This window comes from Phoca vitulina, unplaced genomic scaffold (assembly GCF_004348235.1).
Source record: "Phoca vitulina isolate PV1807 unplaced genomic scaffold, GSC_HSeal_1.0 scaffold76, whole genome shotgun sequence".
NCBI classification, from domain to species: Eukaryota; Metazoa; Chordata; class Mammalia; order Carnivora; family Phocidae; genus Phoca; species Phoca vitulina.
This window is the reverse complement of record NW_022589779.1, coordinates 1,943,224-1,968,568: the sequence shown is the minus strand read 5'-3', so window position 1 is coordinate 1,968,568 and position 25,345 is coordinate 1,943,224. Positions and strand designations below refer to the sequence as shown.

Genomic DNA, 25,345 nt, shown 5'->3' with positions numbered 1-25,345 from the left:
ATGTAATATCTAAGATTCTAAATTGAGAAGTAATCTGTGGAAAATTTGAGAACCGATCAACTCCTTGTAGGAGCACTTCAATAAAGACCACCGTTCAACATGACTAAAATATTAAGTGCTTGTTTTGGGTTGCCATAGTGCAAACATTAAGTGCTTTCATAAAGAAAATTCATCTTGCTAAATTTAGACGGGGGGTTGTATCCATTTGGTTCATAAATCTGGATAAAAGACAAATTGTTGTTATTTACCCAGATGTTTTATCTTCCCAGCAACTTATCTATAAAATGACTGAAAACATCTGGATTATAGACTGAATTTTTCATTTTCTTTTGTACATAGATAGAGAAACAGAGGTGCTACAATCATAACTTAAAAAGGGGAAATTAAGGGAATAGATAATTGCCCCATTAAGATATGGTAATTCATGTGCAGAAAAAAACCAAACAAACAGCCAGAACTTCATTATCCTCAGGTGTACAATCACCAGGAAAACACTGTACTGTTATTAATCATTTTTAGCTTTTCCAGAAATCAGATACAGAGCACCTTTTAGAAAGAGCGAGCTGTCTGCACAGTGCATGGCGTCCTTTGCAGGAAGGTTTTTTGTTTTTTTGTTTTTTTGTTTTTTCTGATTGAAGATAACTATAAAGGAATGGTTTTCCTTATGAGCGAAGGACCAAGTACAAACAAACAAACAAACAAACAAAAAGCTTCCTTCAATTTCAGAGACTAATTACTAAAACCCAAAACATAGTAGACCTTATGCTTTTTTGAGGTTTTCTACCTTTCCTCTCCTCTCCTGTCCTTTCCTTGCTATTTACTGAGAAGCTATGATACTGGTTTAGAAATGATTGCAACCAAACAGCTTGGCGTCCCACTTTTTAATGTTATTTAGGTAGAAACACTATTTCTTCACATGCCATCAGTCAGTTAATTAAAGACAACGACTGTGAGGTTAGAATACTCGAGTTCCACGAAGGCTTTTATAAAGGACAACTTGGTAAAGGGTTGAGATGAAAGGAATCCATGATTCTTCCCATCTGCTGCCAGAATATTATCTGTGTGGTTCCCCTCAGAAGATACAGAGCTGACACTGAAAGTGTTTCAAGTACCTTCTGCCCAAGTAGAGAGGAAGTAGTAGAAATGACATAAGAGCTGCCAGTTGGAGCAGCAACGGGGTGATTTTGTTGTTTGTCTGTTTACTTGTTTTGTTTCTATCACTTTAATGGGGGAGTAAGATTCTTCATAGAATTTTTTTTTTTTTTTAAAGATTTTTATTTATTTATTTATTTGACAGAGAGAGAGATAGCGAGAGCAGGAACACAAGCAGGGGGAGTGGGAGAGGGAGAAGCAGGCTTCCCACCGAGCAGGGAGCCCGACGTGGGACTCGATCCCAGGACCCTGGGATCATGACCTGAGCCGAAGGCAGACGCTTAACGACTGAGCCACCCAGGCGCCCCTCTTCATAGAATTTCAAAAGCCCTAAGGAGGGATTTCAATGAGAAAACAGTAGTCACTTAAACGATTGAGACATTGGTGACAACTTAAGTTCCTGATCTTTCTTTATCTGCCTTGAGCCATCTTTGCTGAGTTCTTATGTCTTAGAGTAATCACAGTATTTCTGTCTCTGATTGAACTGCTACAGTTTTAATTGCAATTGCCAGTTCCGAAGTCACTATATTCTATTTATAGCCAAAATCCTCCTTCTTTGAGGAGTGTGATAATTCTGGATTTTATTAAAGTGGTTCCAATTCCTCCAGGAAACTTCACTCATGCCAGTTCTTAAATCAAAATCATTGATCTTAAAAGTACACAGAGCCGGGGTGCCTGGGTGGCTCAGTCGCTTAGGCGTTTGCCTTCGGCTTGGGTCGTGATCCCGGGGTCCTGGGATTGAGCCCCACATCAGAGTCCCTGCTTGGCGGGGAGCCTGCTTCTCCCTCTCCCTCTGCCTGCCGCTCCCCCTGCTTGTGTTCTCTATCTCTCTGTCAAATAAATAAATTAAAAAAATCTTTAAAAAAAAAGTACACAGAACCCTAATACCATATTATTAAAATGTGTCAAGGCTACTTGACATGATAATCCTTATTTTTGCACAATTTGGTAGGATGTACTTTCTAAGAACAGACAATTTGGACAACAGCTTTAACCACAAAAACTGGTTAGGCTGACCCAATTCAGTCCATATCCTTGGGTTTATCTGGACAAGATCCTGGGCTATATATTTTCTTTACAAAAATGAAATCCACAAAATTGAATAATTAGTTACAGTTTAAGAACAATTACCCTGAGCAGGGATCTCTGTGGGAAATGGTACAGGTTCAAATATAGTACCATCTCATTCCTCCTAGCTAGGCTAATTGTGAAACACATAGCCAACATTTGAGGATTTGATATGGAGGGTATCAAAGTTTAAGCCACTTGTTTCTCCAGATCATCCTCTTCCTTTATTACCCCTGCTTTCTCAGACATTCTACTCTTGTGCATATGTTGGTACACTTTTTGCCGAGGGATTCTAATCTGTCAGTCTATAGTCCTAAATTTAGTCCATAGTAGGGAATTTTCTTCATCTTTGGAATTCAACACTGGAAGCTTTATGATTGTTATTTCTGCCTTTTTAAAAAATATTTTGAAACTATGTGCGAAATATGTGACTTTCTTATAACTTGAATGTACTTTGCCCCACGCAAAATCCTGTATATTTTGCTGCAAAATGCTTTTCTAGGACTAATGCATAAGAAGCTCTATATGGGTAACATGACAGGGAGGAAAGCATCTTCTTGGTGACTTACCTTGAAGATTCTATCTTGAATTATTTACAAGCTATTCCCTGTAGCTTGGGAGCCAATAGTCACTAGCCAACGCTCCCCCGCTGCAGATCTCAGAGTGAAATACACCTATGTACAACCAAATGATGCCTTCCTGTGTTTGCTTTCTAACTCTTTGTTATTCCTGGCTTTTGGGTTTTACTTAATGTCCGAGTCCGAGTGGTATAGCTTCGTTAAAGTACAGGCCTGTATTTTCAAAGACAGTGCATTGCACTAAAGTCTCGAAACACACACTGTAGAATTCAGAATGCTGCGTTGAAGTGGGCTGCACTGGCAAAGCCTTCGCCCCATGACCTGCGCTGTCCAGGGTAGACCCCATGCCACTTTCAAATAGTAGGATGCAGAGTCTTTAGTGATGTGAATGAATCACTACTGTCTGCTGCCTTTTTGCTTTTTTCAATGCAGTGGTCAAAAATAAACTTATCTCTTTTTTCTCATTCATGGGGAAGACGTTTTACATAGTTTAGCATGAGAAGTTCTGATTGGGGAAAGAACAGTCTTATGGATGCAGTGGCATCTCAGCAATGTTCAGCTAGCAATGCCGACAGTATCCATCTGCTGAGAAAAAAGTCCTGACGTCATCTTTGTTGCCTGGCAACGGCATTTTTTTTTTCTCATTTAGAGCAATCTTCATTAGTTTAAGGTGGGTAATTTTTACTGATCATTTGAGAAGCAGGGGCTTAGAGGTAAGCTACGTGAATTTGATTTGTGGAAGGAATAATCTCTTGTCAAATGTAAGGCAGGCTTGATGAGGCTTTTCTTTCTGAAAGTGAATATCTGTTTACAAATTGTTAATCCATCTGAAACTGAATCTCCCAAGTCAAATAGCATCTATTGAATCAGGCATTGTCCTCTTTACAGCATGATAATGTAGAAAGAACATCAAGTTGTTGTTTTTTTTTCCAAATATGATTACATGAAGTTGTTTGGATATGTATAACTGCTTTTTAGAATATTTATTTGTACTCATTATTGTATTAGTGTTAATGTTTTCACAGAAGACTGAACACTGGGAAATCAATTAATAATATAAACTTGGTTTGGTCTTTGAAATTTCATCTATTCTAATCCTCCTACCTTTGGCAAGAATCACATTTAATCCACTCTTGAAAGGTGAAAGTCTGTTATGTTTTTGCAGATCTTTATAAGAAAAAGAGAGTTCCTAAACCCTCCATTGATAAAACTCACTGTCTGGAAATTTCTCTTTCCTGCATGTAAACCCCTATACTGTGGGTCCATTGACCCCCCCAAATAGTTCCCAATTCCTCTTTTGCTGTCAGTTCTGGTTTCAAAAAGCACAGATGACTATTCTCCTTGGAAAAGCAGTGTAGGTAGTGGAAAGTGTTGTGGAATCCTAACAGGATGGCCTTTAAATCCTGGTTCAGCCACTGACCCTATAGCCATGGGCAAGTCCTTGATCTTCTGCTTGCACTTTATCTCGTGGGCTTGTAGAAAGCTTTCAATGAAGTGAAATATGTCAAACAATGCAGCTGACTTCCCGGCCAATCGTAACACTCAATAAAGATTTTCCTTTTCCTTTCCTTTCTATGAATCACCCTTCACGAATATAAAGACCATCTTTAGCCTCCTGGCCTGTGGGTAATCCAGACTCAAGAAAACTTGGAACATAAGAGCTCAATTTATACATGAGAAAAAGTAATCATAGTTTAATTTCTCGGAGTCAGCCAGCTAGTTAAGATTAGAATTGGAACTCTCCTTGCTCTGTGTTGTCCAGAGTCCTCCCATCTTATGTCTTATCTTATGCCTTCATTAATTCAACATTTCTTATCTAACTCAACTGCAGGTTATTTATGAGTTTTCCCACTGTTAGAGGCAGGAAGGACACCATAAGGGGGAAGGATAAGACCACAGCTCAAATTAATGGTCTGCTTCCAGCACAAAAAGTTAGGCTGCTTTGAATTAAGTGTTTTAAACAGTAATCGTACCATCTTGTGAACACAAAGATTGAACTGATTTTCTTTCACCAGTGTACATCTCACTGTTCTGCTTTCTTTCTGCTACCACTATTCAAGTTATTTATAGTGCACTGTATAGATTCAGAGGTGGAGAGAATGGTTTCTTTGCAAATTACTTTTATGCCCATCATGATGCTGTGATTAATATGACTCAGCAGTACCAGGCTGCTGAATTGACTGATTTCCAGGACTTCAGCTCTCTGCATGGGCCACCAACTTCTAAATCTATATTGCTCAAATGTAGTGTTTCTAGAACCACAGTGTGTACAGAATAGCAGATTTTCAGATGCGGCAGGAGCTCTTATCGACAGAGTTGGGCTCTGTGAACCTGCCACTGTGTTCTTCTTAACCTGCACTCACATCTACTCTTCTTTCCACGTTGCCTTTCATGTCTGAGCCAAAATCCTGGGGTGGTCCTGGACCTCTCCCTCTTGCTCTTTCTCCATACCCAAACAATCACCAAGAGCCTCTGACTCTGAGCATAACTCAGATTTGGTCTCATCTTCCACTTCTGCTCACTCACCCTCATCAGACCACCAGCATCTAACTGACTTCTTGCTCTGGATTGGGATCCTCAGCTTAGTGCTCCAGTTTGCAACTGAAGAGATTTTTCTACCAAGTAATTCTGAGCAAATCACTTCTGCTAAAACCCCCTGTGTCTCGCCTTGTTCCTGGAATGATATCCACATTTCTTACCATGGCACAGAAGACACTTCATGATCTGCCTTTGCTCATCTCTCTCACTTTGTCTCTTGTTCTGTTCTCTCTTAGCCACCCAATTCCCCTGAGCTTTGCTATGCTGAATAACTTGCTGTCAGTCCCTTGATGGTCTACCTTCTCAACCTTTGCACATGCTGCTATTTCTGTTTGGCATGTCTTTCCACCCTTAACACTGCCTTCTCATTAAAAGAAATGCCTTTCAGAGAATTCCATAAATATGTATTGAAGGACTGACCTTTGAATATCATTCTTGGGATAAGAAAATGTTGGAACAGAATTATAATGGTAACATACAGCTTTTTCTCTTCTGAATCCTCTATTCTCCCACTCCCTGATTCATTTTAGGATTGCATTATTCTGTGATTTGCTATTTATTTTTTAAGAACCCTGATCTCAATAATGGGAACTGGAGCCTAAACCCATGCAAGAAATATGTATTTACTAGTCAGCAAACATTTCTCGAGCACAAAATGTCAGGGACTAGACTGTGTTTGGTCCTGCTCATTCAAATGATTCTCAAGCACCCAGGAAGAACCTAATTTCAACAACTGGTTAGGAGACAGTTTTCAGATAATTATATGCACTTTTTTTTTTTGAGAATTACACTAGTTCTTTTTTGAAAGATTTTATAATATTTTTAGTGGGGAGTGTTCCAAGTGTCTATTGCTGTGCAAAACAAACAAACAAACTTCAAAACCTAGCAGCTTAAAACAACATCCATGTATCATGGTTTCATGGGTGTGTGTTATGGGCAATGATCAGCAGGGGTTTTATGCTCCATGTACTTTTTTTGTTTGTTTGTTTGTTTGTTTCCATGTATTGTTGATTGAGACAACTCAGACAGTAAATAATGGTGAATGGACTGGTCTGGTGGGTCCAAGATAACTTCACTCTCATGCACTGGAATGGCTGGAAGGCTGGAGTCAGTCAGGACTGTTGATGTGAATGCCTTCAAGTGGCATTTTTAGTGTGGAAGATTCAGAATAATGGGCCATTTTACATGGTGGCTCAGAGGTTCCAGAGATAGTGATCTAAAACTCTTCAGGCCTTTGCCTGGAAACAAAGAATCACTTCTACTCTTTTCTCTTAGTCAGAGTCATCAAAAAGTGGCCCAGATTCCAATAGAGAGGACATAGGTCACACCTTTCAGGAGGATGAGGCTCAAATAAATTGCAGCCATCCTTAATCTCCACCGTGGGTAAATTTCAAAGTTGTGGATGTAGCCTTCTGAATTCTTCAACATAATTTCCTCTTTGCTCGCCATTCATAAATAACTTCTGTCAATATTTTCATGTGTATCTTACCAAGATACATATTTTTGTTCAATGCATAGTATTTACAAAAAAGAATCATATTATGCATTCTGTTTTACAGATTTTCTAAATATTTTGTGAGAATTATTTCCTATCAGACATTTTTCTATGTTGTTTGAATAGCTATGCATTAATTCTTAATAGGGAATAATCTCTATTTTTGGACAATCTTCTAAACATTAATATAAGCAATACTGTGATAAATATCCTTGATGCTTAATATTTGTGAACTCCTACAAATATTCCTTTATATATATATATTCCTTAAAGTGGTACAACTGGGTTAAAGAGTATGTACATTTTTAAGGACTTTTATAATTGCCAGATTGCCTTTGAGAAATGTTGTGTTGATCTATACACACACTAACACTTTACCATAACAAAAATGATTGTCTTTGGCTTATGTGGGCAATCTGTCTCCCTTGCACCCTAGTCTTTCTGCTAGTCTAGTGAATTCTCATGTTCCTCATGTTCAGGAAGCCACAGAAATCTCAATATGAAACAACTATTCTAATACAGCATCTGTCTGTCCATGAATTTTCTCATACACATCTCTCTCAAAACCCCAACTAAAATAAACCTGATTGCAGACAATGGATGTTGTACAAATATTTACATAAATTTTATGTGCATTGTTGTGCTTCATTAACCTTTTGTTCAAAAGCCCTCATTAGCTTGCAGGATCACTCAGACCGAAAGCTTAAGGTCTTACAAGGACTTCAAAGTAGTTTTAAATTATCTGTTTCCTCACTACCTATCTGAGCTTATTTCCTGTTAATACTTCCCGCATTTATTCTGCTTCAGTAACACCAGCTGCCTAACTATTCCTGAAATACTCTAGGAATAAGCTTACCTCAGGACCTTTGCAGTTGTGGTTCCTTTCTCATGGATTCTTTGTCCTTAGATGTCACGTGACATAGGTCCTCACTTGTTTCAGGTCTTTACTTAAATGTTGCCTTCTCAGGGAGGCCTTTCTGGCCACCCAGTCAAAAATTGCAATTTTTCCCCATCACATCTCATTCCCTGTCTATGCTTTTTAAAATTTTTCTTAGTGCTCATCACTCTTTAACATGCCATATGGTTTATTTATGTTTTTTATTGTTTGTCTCTCCAACTAGAATGTGAGCTCCTTGACCGTAGGAATTGTGGTCACTTTTGTTTACTATTCTATCCCCAGTTCTAATGAGAGCACCTATCCTGTAATAGCTGCTCAATAAATATTTGCTAATAAGAGATATGTCCCACCAGTACCTCCATTTGTGAATATGAGAGACTGGGTTCACTCATTGTTGCAAGGATTTTTCTTCCTCTGAGACACAGTCTGGGTGATTTCTCTTCAGCCCTATGTATTCTCCCTAAGAACCTCACAACTGGTACACTTGTCTATTTCATTCTTCTCCTTGTCTGTAAGAACTATGCAAACCAGTGCAAATGGTTTAAATTTTCTAGGTTAGTCGTTAGTAGTTTTCATTTGTAAAAAGAATATTCCCTTTTCTCCCTATCTCCCTATGTAGTTGGATTAAATGCAATAATATAAACAAAAAGCACTTAGCATAGTACACAGCATAATTCATATTTGAAAAAAATGTATATTCATTTTCATTCCTTTTCTTCCTTTAGAGTTAGCAGTTTTAAGGAAAATTCCTTTAGGTAACAGTTCACTAATGCAATGAGGTAGAGAGGCAGTAAAGTGAAGTGTCTGCATTCGCCGTTAATGCAGTATGAATATAAATGTACCAAAATAACGCATTCTTCACAAGCTTCAGTTCCCTGCCATCTTCTTCCTGGGTGTCTCTTTCTAAGATTAGGTATCTTTGGAAAGATTTCTCCAAATGAAGCATCCAATTCTTTTCTTCAGAGAGAATGTTCTAGTTTGCAGCTATTTCCCGGTCACAGGGTGACATCCGGATTTCCCATCTCCCTAGATAACTGCTAGCCGGTTAATTATAGCTTGGACAGTGTGAAGCAGATGATTTTAGAATATATTTGCAGTGGGGCTTTGGGAATCCTTAGAAGTTTGGTTAAGGCCGGCAGTATGCCTGAGGGCTTGTCCCAGACAGAAACCTATTCTGCACATGGACCAGCCTGAGAGCCGGGGTGGTTGTGATCTGTGTGCGTGAACGTGTGAGCACACGGATGTGTGAGCACACGGATGTGTGAGCACACGGGCGTGCGCTTGCCGTGCAGGTGGATCAGTACATTCTTTGGGTCTCAGGATGTTCAGAGATATAAAGAGAAAAAACCAAAGTTCTCATCCCACTTTTGTCCTAACTATGGCTCCCTGTGTGGAGCCGAGGAACTGTCATTTCACCTGAATGTATCTTTTACGTGTCACTACCAACAGTTCTTCTTCCAAACCCCCAAATGAATATCCAGCTAAAGTCAGCGAGATACCCCCATGACTTACATTGTCTACTTGTCTACTACTGGATAATCCTTTTTATTGCTATTAAAATTCAGTCAAAGTAATCATGTAGAAGAACGTGCTGTTCATATGTCTTACAATCATTAATTATAACAAAACAGCTGAGGGTTCAAGATGGTAACTATGTAGTCACTATACAAAGATGCAGGCGGTACAAACTGACCACGTCACTAACTCATGCCTGTGTCTTCGTTTAAGACGAGGTTTTATTCTCGCTTCCTCTTCCCATATCTCCTTTCTGCCAATGTTAGAGGAAGAAGAACAGAGTGCCCGCATCTTTCCTAAGAATCCACAGGGACATGAGATGCAGCAGAGTGCAGTCAGAGCTTTGTTGTGGTGGTTTTGTGTTTGTTTGTTTCTCTTTCAGACAGCAGGTCCTGAAGCCATCTTCAGGAAGGTTCGTTTGTAGGTTCTAGAGCCATCTGTTGACACATTGCTGAGAGGCTTTGTGGTGTTAAGAAATGTAGAGAGTTTGAACTTGAAATGATTGGAGTGCCTCTGGTGATAAACTAAACCTGATGAGACACACTTTGAACACGGAAGATGTGCTTTAGCAGTTGCTTCCCCCGCCCAGGGCGTGAGGGGGAACAGAAGCGTCATAAGGGGGACATCTCCCTGTGTCCTGTGTCCTAGTAGCTTCTGTGACTGTAGTCACCTTGCTCTATCAGCACACCTTCCTTTAAGCTCCTCACTCAAACTAGACAGGGGGTTGCTTCCTGGTACCACACTGCTCTTGTCTCTGTCAGTTTGGAGGACAGCTGAGTCATTACTGAGACATTTTAAAAAAGGCAAAGGGAAAAATGTTGCTAACCTTTCCAAATATGGGGGTTTCCTTCCCTGCTTTGCTTGTGCTGTAGGGAGAGAAGACAGGGGGATTGCGTGACTGATGGAATGCCATTTTGTATAATACCTGTCCATTTTTTGTCATGGTATGAACACATTTGAAACATTTGTCATGGTATGAAGCCATTTGAAAGTTCTTTGTTAAACATCCGAAATGTCTGCTCTGGTGACTTGCTGCTTCTCCTCAGCGGTGACCATATGGCTTAGCATCTTAAGCACTGGACTGTGACTTAGGAACTGTGTTTTAATGTTCCAGAGTCCATCCTCCGTTATGGATGCCAGGTGAGCCACCATCCATAAAACGTGAATCATAAACCGAACTACTCTGGAAAGTAAAGAACAGGAATAAATTCTTCCCACCATTCTAAAGTGATATAAATGTATGATAACTTATGATAGAAGCCATAGTGGAAAGAATACATTCTGAGTCCTTAGGAAGATAGATGTTTTTTTAATATTTTGGATTACTTTGGATCCAGCGGTTTGGCAGTTAATCCCTTGGGTATATGTACTGTATGTTTGTGTGTGTAATATTAAGCCACTAGTTCCAAAACTTTTCACAGTCAGTACCTCTTACCCTGCTCCTCCACACAGGCAAATCTCATATTTGAAAGATTCTGCTAACCCCAAACTTGTGCTCACCCATAATAACAAATGCATTTGTCCATAAAAATAATCACCTTCAGCACGTACAGCTATCATTTAATAGCTGCTATTGTTCTGACTATTAACAATTTGAGACAGAGAAAATGGTTTTATCATGTTTGTTCATCCGTGCAGGTTAATTGTGGCAAAGTCTTTGGTCTTGATGAAATAATCAGCATAGCATAAATGTCCTTCTTTCCTTCCTTCCTTCTTCCCTTCCTGCCTGCCTGCTTGCCCTGTCTGCCTGCCTTCTAGGAGCCCAGGGACAACAGATTGAGAGCAATTTGATAGAGCATTGTTAAGTTCAGCTGTAAATGCAAGCTCTCTAGGCAGCTGTAGTTCTTTCAAAATTAGAGTTGATATTGTTCATATATTCCCCAAAATCTTTGGGTTGCTTATTCCAGAGATTAAGCCATAAATAACAGAAATATCTTGCACGTAGCTATTATTTACCATGATAAAAATCTTTAGGTGAATTAAGAGAGAGCATCTTTTCTAAAGATCTTTGAGTTTTTATCATGTGTTGTAAAATTCTCACAGCCACATAATTCTGTATTTTTCATGCCTGTTGATTCATAACCAAGAACATTAGAGACACCTCTCTTTTCTTTAGAAGAAGCGTTACTCTATACATTATTCTCAATTTGTGTCCTTAGATTTTAAGACTGTTGGATCTGGTATTGATTACTGGATCTTTTTTTCATTTTTAAAGAATACATTTCCACTCCTCATCTATTCCTCGTGCAGTTAAAGTCTATGACAAACTTGGGGGTAGGGGGCAGGGCATACATCGAAGAAACGTCATGATCTCGAGCTTAAGTATTAAATGATAAATAATATTTATTTCTCCAGAGACTGGATCCCCAATTACAGCATCATGCATTGGATTAGGTAATTCTAAAACACCTCCTCCAGGACAAGCAGGAAAAAGTGTTCCAGGATACAATGGTGAGAAATGACCCTGATTATTTGGAATATGTAAGGTTAATAAATTTGGTATTTTTCCATGTCTAATGCCAATCAAACTGCACAGTAGGTGCTTAAAAGTATTTGACTGAATGAATACTTCGTACTATAAATAAATGCCTTAATTTTGTTATTAGTCAATTGGATCAAAAATAAGATTGTCGACTTCCAAGGACATGTTCTAAATGGCTGTCATAACCAAGAAAGTAGTATTTATAGGGTACATTAAGGATATGGCTGTGAAATTAATATGTATGGAATCCTTGCTAGGTGCAGAGTACTTTGCATACATCATTTCATTTAATGATGAATTATATTTAATTCAGAGGTATCATTACCATTCTAAAGATGAGTTAACTGGTGCCCGGAGAGATTGAATCACTTTCTTGAGGTAATACAGCTGATTGGCGCCTATAGACAACATTTTATTTTGTTTGTTTCTTTGTGTGTTTTTGCTACAAAAGTTGCAGTGTTTCCCATTATAAATATGCCACCGTTTAATTTAGGAGTGATGATAAGGCTTCTGAACCTTGTTGGCTAAAGATAAGTATAAAAAGTAAAGATTCAAAATAAATAAAAAGTAAAGATTCTAAATAGAAAAATCACTTCATCCATGCTGGTGGTATGTGACGATGGGATATAATATATTTTAAGTATTTGCTCTAGATTGCTGGTAGCGGCTATAATAGTTCAGTAATTTTCCATGGGCTCCACTTGCTAGTTGCATAACATACAAGTCACCTAACTTTTCAGAAATTCGATTTCCTTATTTCTAAATGGGAATAATAATTCCACATGCTTCATAGGGGGTCATGATGTAACACAATGAAGCATTAACAGAAGCACTTGCCAGTAACCAGACTGAACTAAGTCTTAGCTAGTCGCGTGCTGCTATTTCAGGGAATATGAAGAACAGAAGTTATTTTATATGCATAAGGTCACACAATTTAGCTTAATAGATTTATGAGGAAAACCCATCTTTGGGAGACAGAAAACGGTTCCTACATATAGTTTCTATTTGCATGTAAATTATAAAATATAGAGAATATATAAAATATATATCTTCTGCCTCTCTGACATAAAAATATTGTCTTTTCTTTCTAGGACAATGATTAGTTAAGGAAACATGGATCATTTGACTTAGCCTAGCAGATGTATTTGTAAAAAGAAACTTTAGATTTTTTTTTTTAGGGCAGAAATAGATATTCTGTGAAGTCAGTGACTTTTCCAAGCATGGGAAGGTGAACCCAGCTTTAGTGAAATCCTCACTTTGAACGGTTCTGTCATCCTTGCTCCTTTTATTGGAAAAATTGCTTTGTGTTGAGCCATTTTTAGGGGCTGATGTTTGTGGGAGATGTTAAATACATTTCCCTTTCGGTATTTTTATATTGAGCTATAAGAAAGAGTTAAGCTTTGATGCCTCATGAAATTTCAGTACAGAAATTTCTCGTTGTCTGAAAGCCCTTGGCTGACAGACAGTATAGGTTAAACGTTAGAACTAAAGTATCTATAACCAAGGAAGTAGTGACTTTATGACTCATGATTTTTATGTTTTGTGGTTAGTCAGAGATTCAGAAACATAATGTAGTATTCAGTAGTATAATAAAAAAGCGGTATCCACTTGGGAAAGGAAAGAAAACCATTTTTTTGTGTGTGAAAAATATTCAATGTGATGTAACAGTTTCACATTGATTGAGTACCTTACACAAGCTTGTCACTTTTTTCTTCAGGTAATTCTTATAACAACACTGAGAAAAGAATCACTCCCACTTTTTATGTAGAGAAATTGAGGGTGTAATACTTGTACAGGGGAGCAGAGTAAATTGGCCACTGTACTGAGATTTGGGGAAGCAAACATTAGTGAGGCATGACCTCCAATCTTAATGACCTTCTAGTCTTGTGAGAGGAATATTTATACCACTACTAATTGTCAGAATAGAACTTTAAAACAAAGTGCTCTGGGAACACAAAGAAAGGAACGATTAATTTTTTTCTGGGGACAGTGTCCTTCTTTTCTCATAGCCTCGCTCAGTAGAACAACCTGGATGGATGAAGCCACATAAAGGATCAATTAGAGCTTAAAACATCATGATATATCCTCATTTCCAGCTTGCACTAGGGGTTACTGAATGTGGATTCAAGCTTCGACCTCCTAAAATCTTTCAGGATTTTAACAGAAAGCACTGGGATAATATTTGGGAATTAAATGGATCTTGAAGGCTCAGAAGTAGATATTAAGCTTTAAATCAGAAGAAGGGGTTTCCCAGGCTTAAATACCTTATTTTTATTGCTTGAAATATTTTTTGGTGTATTTTAGAACTTGATTTGTTTCCTTTAATTTTTGAAAGCTGCATATATTTTTAATGTTTTTGGTAGAATAGAAGGCCGTGTTGAAGTGGCTATAAACATGGATTATGAAATTAACAGCATGTTTGAAATGCAATGTCTTTACTTAAGGGGGGTTCTGAGGGAAAATTCATGATCTTGTTAAGAATCAAAGCATGTGCTCTTTTAATTTTTTGTGAGACATGTTAGCATAGTTATATGTTCACGGTCTCATAGAAATTAAAAGATGCCTGTGAAGCTACAATTTTGGGGGTTGGATATAGGAAACATGGAAAAGTTTAAGCTTTAAGGGTATGCATTTTTATTCAAATTTATATTATTTGTTTGTTTATATTTTACTTTGCAGTTATGATTTTGGATGACAACATGCAAAAACTGAAGGCTCGATGTTTAGGAAATATTGTGGTAAAGTAAGAAAGATTTGCAATGCTACTATTTAAGAGAGCAAGAATTGGTATATAATATTAAGAAAAAAATGGAGTGGTTGTGATGATAGTCCTAGGGAGGGGGTTACAAAATAAGCTCGTGCATTGTTTGAGGATACACAGTGCCAACTCTTGTCATTAAACATGGAGGCCCCATTAAGGAGGGCATGTGATCTGATGAGCACTGGATGTTATGCAACTAATGAATCATTGAACACTACATCAAAAACTAATGATGTACTATATGTTGGCTAATTGAATTTAAATTTTAAAAATAGATAAACATGGAAGCCCCCTAAAGTAGAACAAATGTAGATATGATTTTTTTTAAAAGATCAATCTTCCATTTTAAATAATTTTTTGATGATACAAGTAATGTGTAGGTGATCAATTTAACTTAAATGCCAGAAATATAAGGAAGTCTGTAAAGATTCTATGCTCCCACCCTTTAGCAATACAACATTAATTTTATAGTATATAGGACTTTTTCCTTTTGGCAAACATTTTAGATTTTTGAAACAATTCAGCTTATTCTGTATTGCTGTTTTTCCTTAAACTTGTCTCACGAGCATTGTTCACTTTAACTCTGCCTCTAAAAATGTTTATCCCATCCTAGAACTCTTAGTCTTTTTCGAATATTTATGATTATAAATAATGCTGTATTGAACATCTTTCTTTGTGTTGTCTTTTCTTCTTTTCTGATAATCACTATAGTATTGCATAATTTCTGAAAGTGTAATTACTAGGTCAAATAGTAGCATAATATAAAATCCCTGACTCAGCAAGTACAATTCCTTGCTAACATTTTTCAACCTTGTTCATTTGTAAGCAAAAGTGTCAAAATTTGAAGGGAAATATTAAAATTTGCTTTGATTAAATCCATACTTTAAAATTGTTATGCTAGTGGAAGCTGAAATGGAAGTTGATTAAGTTGGGGGGAAAACAGGATGTGACATTTTAATAATTGATACAGGTTACTTTAGTGCCTCTGATTAGCATGACATTGATATGATATGGTTTAGTAGTAGAATTTGGCAGAAGGAGCTGCTATAAATAAAGAACATTGTATGTCAGGCCTGAAAAAAGCTTTATTTTCCCATTTATTTAAAAAAATTCTTGGAAAAAAATTTTAAAAATAAAAGAATTCTTGGGGCTCCTGGGTGGCTCAGTCGGTTGAGCATCTGACTCTTGGTCTCAGCTCAGGTCTTGATCTCAGGCTTGTGAGTTCAAGCCCCTCATTGGGCTCCAAGCTGGGTGTGGAGCTTCCTTAAAAAATAAAATAAAATGAAATAATAAAAGAAAAGAATTCTTATGACTTGGCATCCTGTCTCAGGTCAGAGACCTAACCTGAGGTACGAAATTGCCTCAGGTTGGTCTCTGAACTGCAGGATACCAGGCACATACCCTCACCAGTCCCTAAACCTAACCCGAACCCAAATCTGAACCCTAGATCTGAGGGAAAAAAAAAAGGAAAATGTGGTATATTTATACAATGGACTATACTCAGCAATAAAAAAGTACGAGATCTTGGCACTTACAACAACAGGGATGGAGCTAGAAAAAATTATCTCAGGTTAATAAAACATTTAAAATTCTGTGAAAATTAAATGAAAAACAGTAACTTAAAAAAGAATGTATTTCTTCAGGTCAAAATACTTTAACCTTACAAAAAGCTAACAGAGCAGATACACTTTATGATACAATTCTCAGATTCTCATGCTATCCCTAAACATATAAGCACTATATTGCTTTTTTCAAGTTTAAATTTTAAGACATCTTGTTGGCAAGATGGAAAAATTAAATACTGAATATACCATTTATATTCATATTATTCTGAGCCAGAATGCATGTTAACATAGTGCTGGTTGAAATCTGACCTCTTGGGGGAAAATGGTAGGGATGGGGCGATGGCGTTCTAAGAAATTAGTAATCTGAACAAGATTGTTAGTGGTTGTTTAGCTTACTTAGGGAAGCACATGGTTTTTGAGAGCCTTTAAAAGCACTCTAGCAGCATACATTTTTTATATAACCTCCTAACTATAAGTGAGTCTATCTATTTCATAAAGCAACTCATGTACGATCCTAGGGGTAGTGTTTGATCTAGCAGTTTTATACCCTTCATGTGTTCTGTCATTCTAATTATTGGTGGCTTTGCCTTACTTCCATTAAAAAATAATAAAATATAGCAACAGCCCACATAAACTATATTTTTTCTTGAAGCCATTGATGTGACTTCTAGTACTTAAGAGTAACATAACTATTGCCTTAAAGCATTTTATTTAAATTGTCACCAATTCAGAATTATTTTCTTCCCTCTGCATTCCTGAACAGGGAATTTTATTGTACTGATCTGGGATTCTGAAATTTCTATGTGAATTATTTGAAGATATAACATGTTATGACATGCAGTGGAGTCTGATTCTTTCCTTGAGTTAATAGTGAAACTAGATGTTTGAAAATGTTATATATATTATTATATTCAAAAGGTAAAGTAGAAAAAACATGAAAAAAATGTTCCCACTAAGATCTCTTCTTTAAAAAAAAATAGTTCTTGAAACCTTATTTTAGGATCTCGTTTTTATCTGGGAGAGCAAGGATTTCCTTTTGAAACCCACTTCTCCAGTGGCCTTTCCACCCTAACCCATCAACCTCAAAATTATTTGTACATCTCAGTGGCAGTATGCGAAGGATGTTTTCACGTTTAACATCTATCGATAAGACCCATAGCTGTTCTTTGTACCTTGAGGGGATACATCATTCATCCAGAATGTGAAATGGTCAATGAATGCTTTTTAAGAGCTCATAATAAATATATGTTTAATTGAATTAAGGGGAAGAAAAAAGCACAGCTTTTTGAGATAAGATTATTCTGGTTTAAAAAAAAATAGTATGTAATTTGAGAGATAATAATTTTTTCCCCGCAGACCACATTCTAAAAAAGGTCTGTGATCTGAAAGCAGGCTTCTTTCTAGAGATTGGCCACATGGGTCCCCCCAAAAAACCTCGGTGGACTGTAAAAGGGATTATATCAGATATACAAAATATCTGAGACTCTAAATTTTAAGAAATTTGAAAAATTCTTAAAATTCAAATTTGAAAAAACTTACAACAAAAGTTAATACATATTTAATTAAATATCTTTGAAATTTAACATCGTAACAACTTCATGGTCAATTTAGTCTTTTTTTTTTAAGATTTTATTATTTATTTGACAGAGAGAGACACAGCGAGAGAGGGAACACAAGCAGGGGGAGTGGGAGAGGGAGAAGCAGGCTTCCTGCTGAGCAGGGAGCCTGATGTGGGGCTCGATCCCAGGACCCCGGGACCATGACCTGAGCCGAAGGCAGACGCTTAACGACTGAGCCACCCAGGCGCCCCGTCAATTTAGTCTTCATAAATTTTTCAGTTCATTTGCAAACAACGTTTAGGTCTTATTTTCTCATTCTGCACAGTTTCTGAGTATATACAGTGACTGCTGAGAAATAAGAGCCAATCGTAAACTAAATGTGTGGCTTCTTGCCAAATAATTTTAAAAGCAAAATTATAACTTTTCTTCCAGAAAAATTCTAGTTTCTATGGTGTATTGTTATGTTTTATTATTTGTGCACATATATGGGATAAGGCCACTGGTAATAAGAATAATTAGGGCCCATGGAGGACTTGAAACTGAGATGGCATCAAAAGCCACCCCTGAGAGTGACCCCTGGCCAGAGATAGATGTCCACTCTCAATTATTCATACCCATGCTTTTCTTTATTATCTTGTATGGTAACTAAGTAGGAGCAGTTTGAAAGAGCAGTATTCCCTAATGTTATTTATGTTCACTAATCGTACTTGGAGTATAATTACAAGAATATGGGGAAAGTCTGCATGGAATATTTGAAATGTATGGGGCTTAAACTATATTAAAGTAAGTCAATAAAAAAATGACTCATTGTTTTAATCCCAAATTTGTTTGCTTTTGTAAGTACTGCTATAGCTGCTTCTTTCACTATAAAATCTGTTATGAATAGGATAAATAATAACATTGGAAACCATCTTTCTCTGACAGTTTCTTTAAAATCTGAAGCTATAATCATATTTCCACCGTTTTCGAGATATTAAATGTAATGATTCATTTTATCATATTAAGACGATTCACCTAAAATGAGAAATAGTGGTATGTGGAAATGTTGAACAGAAGACTCTAGCTCTGCTTCATTTTTTCCACTTCTTTGTTAATGCTTTTTAGAAATCACTGTTTTGCTCTCCTGGGGAGAGCTTTTGTAGATTCTCTGCATTCATAGGATTTGCCTTTCTAGTAGAAGAGAAACTACGCATCTTTGTGGATGTTAGCAAAATCCTTTGATTTTGAAACCTACTCCAGGCAGTTAATTTAGTGGGAAAGTTATAGTGTCTGAATTGCTATGAATACAGAATGTTCATGAATTGTGGGAGGTGTCCTGCAATTGCATCCAGAGCTCTAAAGTGCAGAAGTAAAACAGCCAGTAATTTCCAAGCAACACAGAGCAGGGCATGAAAGAACATTTTAACTGCAATTGCCTTCCTCAGTACCACACTGCTCACTGTTATTAAAGCCATAGGTCTCTGGCTACTGTAACAAGTAGGCAATAGTTGATCAAAACCAACTTGTACTGACTAATAAATCTTTCCACTGTATTCAGTTTTTTAAAAAAAGAAAAAAAATAAGTCCTCTTTTACGGGCCTGCATTTTTCTCGGACCAGATCCAGTTGTTGTTACTGGAAGTGGGGCTTGTCTGACTCTTGCTGCGTGCCGGGGGGTGGAGGTGGAGGGGTGGGGGGGTTGGGGTGCCCTGCAGGCAGTGGCAGGGTAGGAGGGAGCTATAGGGCAGGGTCCTGGTGGCTTCTACTCTGATGCCTGCCAATTTCTCAGCCTCCAGATATTGAACTCCTGTCCCCTAAAGGTGTTTGTTCACATCTTTATAGCTTCGCAGGAGTGATTTAGTCACTTTGCTGCTGTTTTGGGAAAGGGTCAGGACAGCTTTCTTTTCTTCAGTGTATCCTTTGAGTAAAACTAAGGATGACACATAATTGTAATCATGTTCCTTTCTAACTATCATACGCAGATTTTAGTATGATCTTTTATTAGCCTTACGACATCACTGGGAGGTAGACAGTGGGACAGATATTTTAGGCATGGGTATCTAAACATCTTTCTTAGTGACACAGCTAGAGCTCACATTTATAACCTAGTCTTTTGTCTGTCCAGAGAGAAAGAAATTATGACCTAATCAGTCTCTTTGTGGGGAGACAAAAAGTAGCCTCATATGAAAAATCTCAAGTAAAGCCTACAGACTCCATAGGAAATGCTGGGAGGGCAAAGTTGGGATCTAATCCCACAGTTCTCTAGGGAACAGGAGTTATATCTTCAATTTACTTCTGTTACCATAGGGATTCCTAATGGAACAGTAAATACAGACCATCCTGTATCTGGGAATGGAGACATAGAAGAATTTCACATTCCAGAGTGATCCGGAATGTCCTCTTCTACAGTGATGAGCATTCCCTTCTTTTCTTATCTGTTTAAGGATTTCTCAGCACTCCCATGCTTCCCCATCAGCGCGGTCGCATGCGCGCACGCACACACACACACACACACACACGGGATCACTTCTGTTATTTCTCTTTCCCCCTTAAGATTGGTCTCTGAGGAAAGACATTCTCGGAGGGTAACTCTTGATTCACAGTTGGACAGGTTGCAACAAAACTTCCCTTTCACTCTGCTTGAAAGAGTTGGGGAAGGTATCACAGAATGGTAACATTTTATCTTGGATTTGAAGGAGGAGTACAGACGCTAACCAGCCTATGTCTCAGTATTTTCAAGTCTTCCCCTCCTTCTGCCAGTCTAATGTATGTTCATGTTATTATAACTACAGAAAACAGTTTTCTTTTTCTGTAACATCTCTGTGAGGTAGACGGTAGGGTAGATATTATCCCCAGGGCATCCATTTTACCAGAAGGAATAGGATAATTATTAGGATATTCAACAAGAAAAATGTTAATTTGGAATTCTGTTAAAAAAAAAAATCTGCTCCAGCTCATATACACCTAACTCCTCTTTGGAGCTTATTGCTGCTCCTGTTTTATTTCATACTCCCAATTCTGGAAGCCTCTCTTCCTGCTTTTCTTTAGGACCATTATATGGCATCTTTCAAGGTTCCTTTTTTAGACTCTCTTTCCAATATTGAAATTGCAACATCTGAATTTTTAAAATGTATCAGACTTTATTAGTGAAGAACAGATAGCATTCCCTCATGTTATCCTACTAAGTACTAATTGCAATCTCCTATCTTGCTCTCCAGCCCGTTCCTCAATTAGATTTGGGGATATTGAAGTAGTTTTCTGGGACATCTCAAAAATGATCAGGAGGCACAGATGCCATTTCCAGCAGATCCACCCCTTGGCTTTTAGGTGTGGGCTTAGTTTCAGGGATAAAACTTTCCCTTCCAAGAGCTCCTGCCGGTACAGAGTCTAAGGACCTGCTATAAAACTTGCCTGACACACATCTTTATGTTATTTCATTAACTTAATGGAATAGACATCATTCATGACAGTCTTTTTCCTTATCTATATTATAAAAATACTAAGTTTCTTATAGTACCATTATGCCAGGATCTTCATGTGTCTGAGACCGGAATTTAAATCTTTATATCATTAATGTCTAACACAGTGACTGAGGAATACCAAGCATCCAACAAATATTGATTGAATGAAGAAAATAAATACATGAGTTAATGCACACATGCATGCATGCATACATGAATGAATGAATAAAACATAATTCCTCTGGTATTTTCTTCTCTAATTTCATATCTTCATTGCCCCCTCCCTGGCTACTTCTATTCACATCGTCCCCATCTTAAATCAGCCTGCTTCTCTGCCTTAAATCAATGACATATCTTTCCTTCCAGTCATCCACAAACTTTTAAAAAGTGTAGTCTAACTTCCTGCCTCCACTTACTTACTTCCTGTTTACTTTTTCATCACTCCTGTTACTGTCTGCTCCACACCACTGAAATGGCAATCCTGAGAATACTCAAAGTATCTTAATCACTAAGTTCCCTGACCTCTATTGAATCACTTTCAAACAAAATCTGTGCTTTTATGACCTTGTTGAACACTCAGTCATTATTAAAATTCTACTGGAGTGGCTCCTAAGATACTATTTTTTCCTAGTTCTCAAACATCTGATTTTCTTTTGTTTTTGTTCACTGATCTTATTTCTTTGGTCCTTAAAGAAAAATAGCATTTGGCCTTGAATTTTTCCTTCCATTTCATGCACTGTCCCTGGATCATATCCTTGGCATGTTATTCTTAATTCTCAGGGTCTATAGGTCTATACAAATTTATGCAGACCCTTCTCATAGGAGTGAGAAATTGTATAAAAATTCCTACTGTCCCTGTTCTTCAAAAAATTTAAGCAGGTGTTTAAAATATTGTGCAACAGCTGAAAAAGCCCATGTCCTTAAAGTTCGTTAATTCTTTCCCCCCTGGAGGATGGCTACCTATACTTTAATTCTCTAAGCTTTAATTAATTATAAGAATATAATCTTTTTTTTTTTTTAAAGATTTTATTTATTTATTTGACAGAGAGAGACACAGCGAGAGGGAACACAAGCAGGGGGAGTGGGAGAGGGAGAAGTAGGCTTCCCACCGAGCAGGGAGCCCGATGCGGGGCTCGATCCCAGGACCCTGGGACCATGACCTGAGCCGAAGGCAGACGCTTAACGACTGAGCCACCCAGGCGCCCCTATAAGAATATAATCTATCTGTTACTGATTGTTGGTACCATAGTTCTCTCAGGAAGTAAGAGAAAACCCAAATTATCAGGGCATCTCTTTTTAAGGACAGAGGTTGCAGATGTAACCAACTTCTGGGAAGTATAAAATGTTCCTTTATTCTCTAGTAACACCCTTACCAGAAAATGCTGCACTCTCCATCCCATGTACACACACTGACTGAATCAGGTACATACTAGGCCACCGGGAAACTCAGATTGCATGCAGTACCCAAAGTACTAATTCATTTGGATTATTAGTGCAAATACTTAGGTGTCTCTACTGCTGGGGGGATCAAAATTTGTATAAAATGAAAGAGAAGCTTGTTGAACAGTAGGTCCTTCTATATGCATAGTTTTTAATATGGGCAATGTAAGTGTTTCAGGATTTGGATGGGCATTTCTGTATACTAGCAATCAAATGGAGCTAAGAAAAAGTTGCTTTCATTAGACGTGGCGTCTGCGTTCTAATTTGCCTCAGACCCCAGCACTCTCTGATGTCCCCAAAGTTGCCTGAGTGTCAGTTGCCATTTATTATTGTAGTTACTTTTTGTTTTTCTTAGAGTATAGTTTAAAAATATCACCATGAAAAACAGAAAGGATTATGTATCAGGATATATTTTGGGGGGGAAAACAACTGAAAATTACTTATTTAATATGTGAACAGAATCCATCTCCACTGAGATTATGGTCGAGGTCTTTTATTTTACATATAGTCGGCTTCACTCATTAATGTTATCACTGCTGGCCCGGATTGGCTTTTGATTTCCCATCTACCATCCCTTCTTGGTGTCCTCCTCACCTCTTTATCCTCAGCATCCTGAAAAGGATGCTGAACTGAATGTGTTTTGGTGGCTGCCATATTCCTATTTTATTTCCATGTTTAATTACCAATGATTTACACTTGTTTGTAAAATATTAACAATAAAAACAAACTGATAAAGTGAAATTATATACATAGTGACTGAGGATTGACCTGGCAAAGTCAGTTACAAGGACCCAAAGGGATCATCTGCCTCAGCCCACTGACTTCGCGCAGGTTTAGTGATGAACAGCAATAGTAACAACAGCAGGATCTCTGTTGTTCTCTTTACAAATTGCTTTCATATGCATCTTATGCAATTACATGAGGTCCAGAAATGCAGATGTTGCATTTTTTCCTCCATGATAAAATAGTACAAAATGAAGAACCTCTCAAGGAGAGGACCTACCGGGAGGCTGGGGATGGTGGAGCTGGGCTGCGGATCCCACCTGTAACAGCACTTTCTGCCTGACGGAACTGAGACTACAGTTCAGAGCCTCGGAGGCCTGATGTCGGGGTGGAAGATGCGGGACGTTGCCTCATGTGGGCAGTAGCCATGTCTACTTTGTCTTCAGTTTTCTCAGAATCAGTACTGTGAAGTCACTGCTTCACTTCGTATTTTTTATTACGTGAGCCTGGAGAGGGAAGGTTTTTGAAAATCCATAAGTTTTACAGTATCTGAATTTCCAAACTGTAAAACATCTGAAAATGTTCTTGTGTCCAGAAAACAATTGTTCATCTACCTGTATCAAGGTAGACAGATAAAGATGAAGCCCTTGCCCGAACATGTGTGTAACACCTGTTCGATACCATGGAGGAAAGCAAGAAACGTAAGAGCAAATTAGTTGGAAAGAAGGGTATATCCTATCTTATATTTTATATTCTCAAGTATCTCCATGTGTTCATCAGATGAGAAATCACATAGATTGGGATGGTCATGAGAAGGAAGAATACAAGAGGGCGTAGTGAGAGGGAATTCCCTGATGCAGATTGATTGTGAAGATAAGATTGTTCCTGGAATGTTGACTTGGAGCATTTCATCACACAGAGATGGGCAGAGGTGGCAGTTGGGACCTTGGAACTTCAAAAAAAAAAAAAAATTATTTGCCTATGGTAGAAGGATATTTGTCCTAAAAAGTAATTCAGTGATGCATTTGTGGTTCCTTTTTGCAGATGTTATGCTTCTTATTGAAACAGTGATTGCTGCTAATATCTATTTGAATGCCAGCTATATACGCCTTTTGTGCCCTTTCTAGAAACTACAGTCATCCCTCGATGATGCTGCTGTGTCATGGTCAGCTACTTCAGCCTCAATTAGACATGATCTGTTCAGTAGATTTAGGGGTTATATTTCAATGTGGGATTTGACTTGCAATTATCCATCACACTAGAAAATTATTCTAATCAATCTATCTTTATTACCACTTTGATCGTAATTCTAACTGCTCTGTTTTTATATAAGGTTGCCATTACCACCTGGGGCTTTTTCAGGACTCTGGAAGAATCAGGAAGCATTCAAACATTTATACTTTGAAAAATTTCCTGTAAGAACTTTATTATACTTTCTTTAAACCTTCCAAAGTACTTCTTTATAGTTCTTGCCTATTAAATTGAGCACTCAGTCCTGGAATCATAGATAACAATACAACTTTTAAAGTTTATCTGGACTAAGTTCTAGATCTCAGAAATAAGAATGCCCACACCACAATGATCGAAATAAGTCATTTTTATATTTATTTTTCAGTCTCTGGACATAGACATTTCTGTTTCTCTTAGCACATTTTCCTGAATTTTAGCAGCCCTCAATATCAGGAAAGTTTTTATTAAATTAAAGACTTTTGGGGGGGCTATCTCTGTTCTTTCCTGCATGGATCCCTCTGCAGACTGAGAGCACCTGATCAGAATTGTACCCTGTCACTGGGACCCCTTAATCTCCTCTACAGCTGGCTATGTGAGCAAAGTTCATTTGGATTGCCCACAGTTGTATTTTTCCATTCCCTTACCTATTTTTGACATTTGTTCCTGAATGTTCTCTTGGCTTTTTATTTTAAATTCCCATTTTAAAATACAGATACATGCTAGACATGATGTCCCTGTAGCACAAGCTCCAGTCACCGGGATGACAAAAACTGTTTTTGTCTTGTCATTTACCTGTTTCTCCACATCACCGAGATGTGTTTTGTGTTCATCACAGCACTTTACTGATAATACATATCAGGTCCCACCATCATATTGCTGCTGTCCTTTGACTTCTATTTCTT

General features: G+C 37.7%; 1 protein-coding gene across 4 annotated transcripts in view; it reads left to right on the top strand.

Moving 5' to 3' along the window:
• ACSS3 (acyl-CoA synthetase short chain family member 3) overlaps positions 1-25,345 on the top strand; it is a 147,506-nt gene that overhangs the window by 102,494 nt on the left and 19,667 nt on the right. For 3 of the 4 annotated variants that reach the window (XM_032393746.1, XM_032393747.1, XM_032393745.1), the window contains 3 exons: positions 11,600-11,695; positions 14,406-14,469; positions 24,547-24,628. In XM_032393746.1, the coding sequence (XP_032249637.1) occupies positions 11,600-11,695; positions 14,406-14,469; positions 24,547-24,628 (242 nt within the window). The remainder of the gene's footprint in view (positions 1-11,599; positions 11,696-14,405; positions 14,470-24,546; positions 24,629-25,345) is intronic. The other variant, XM_032393748.1, reaches the window with a different exon arrangement.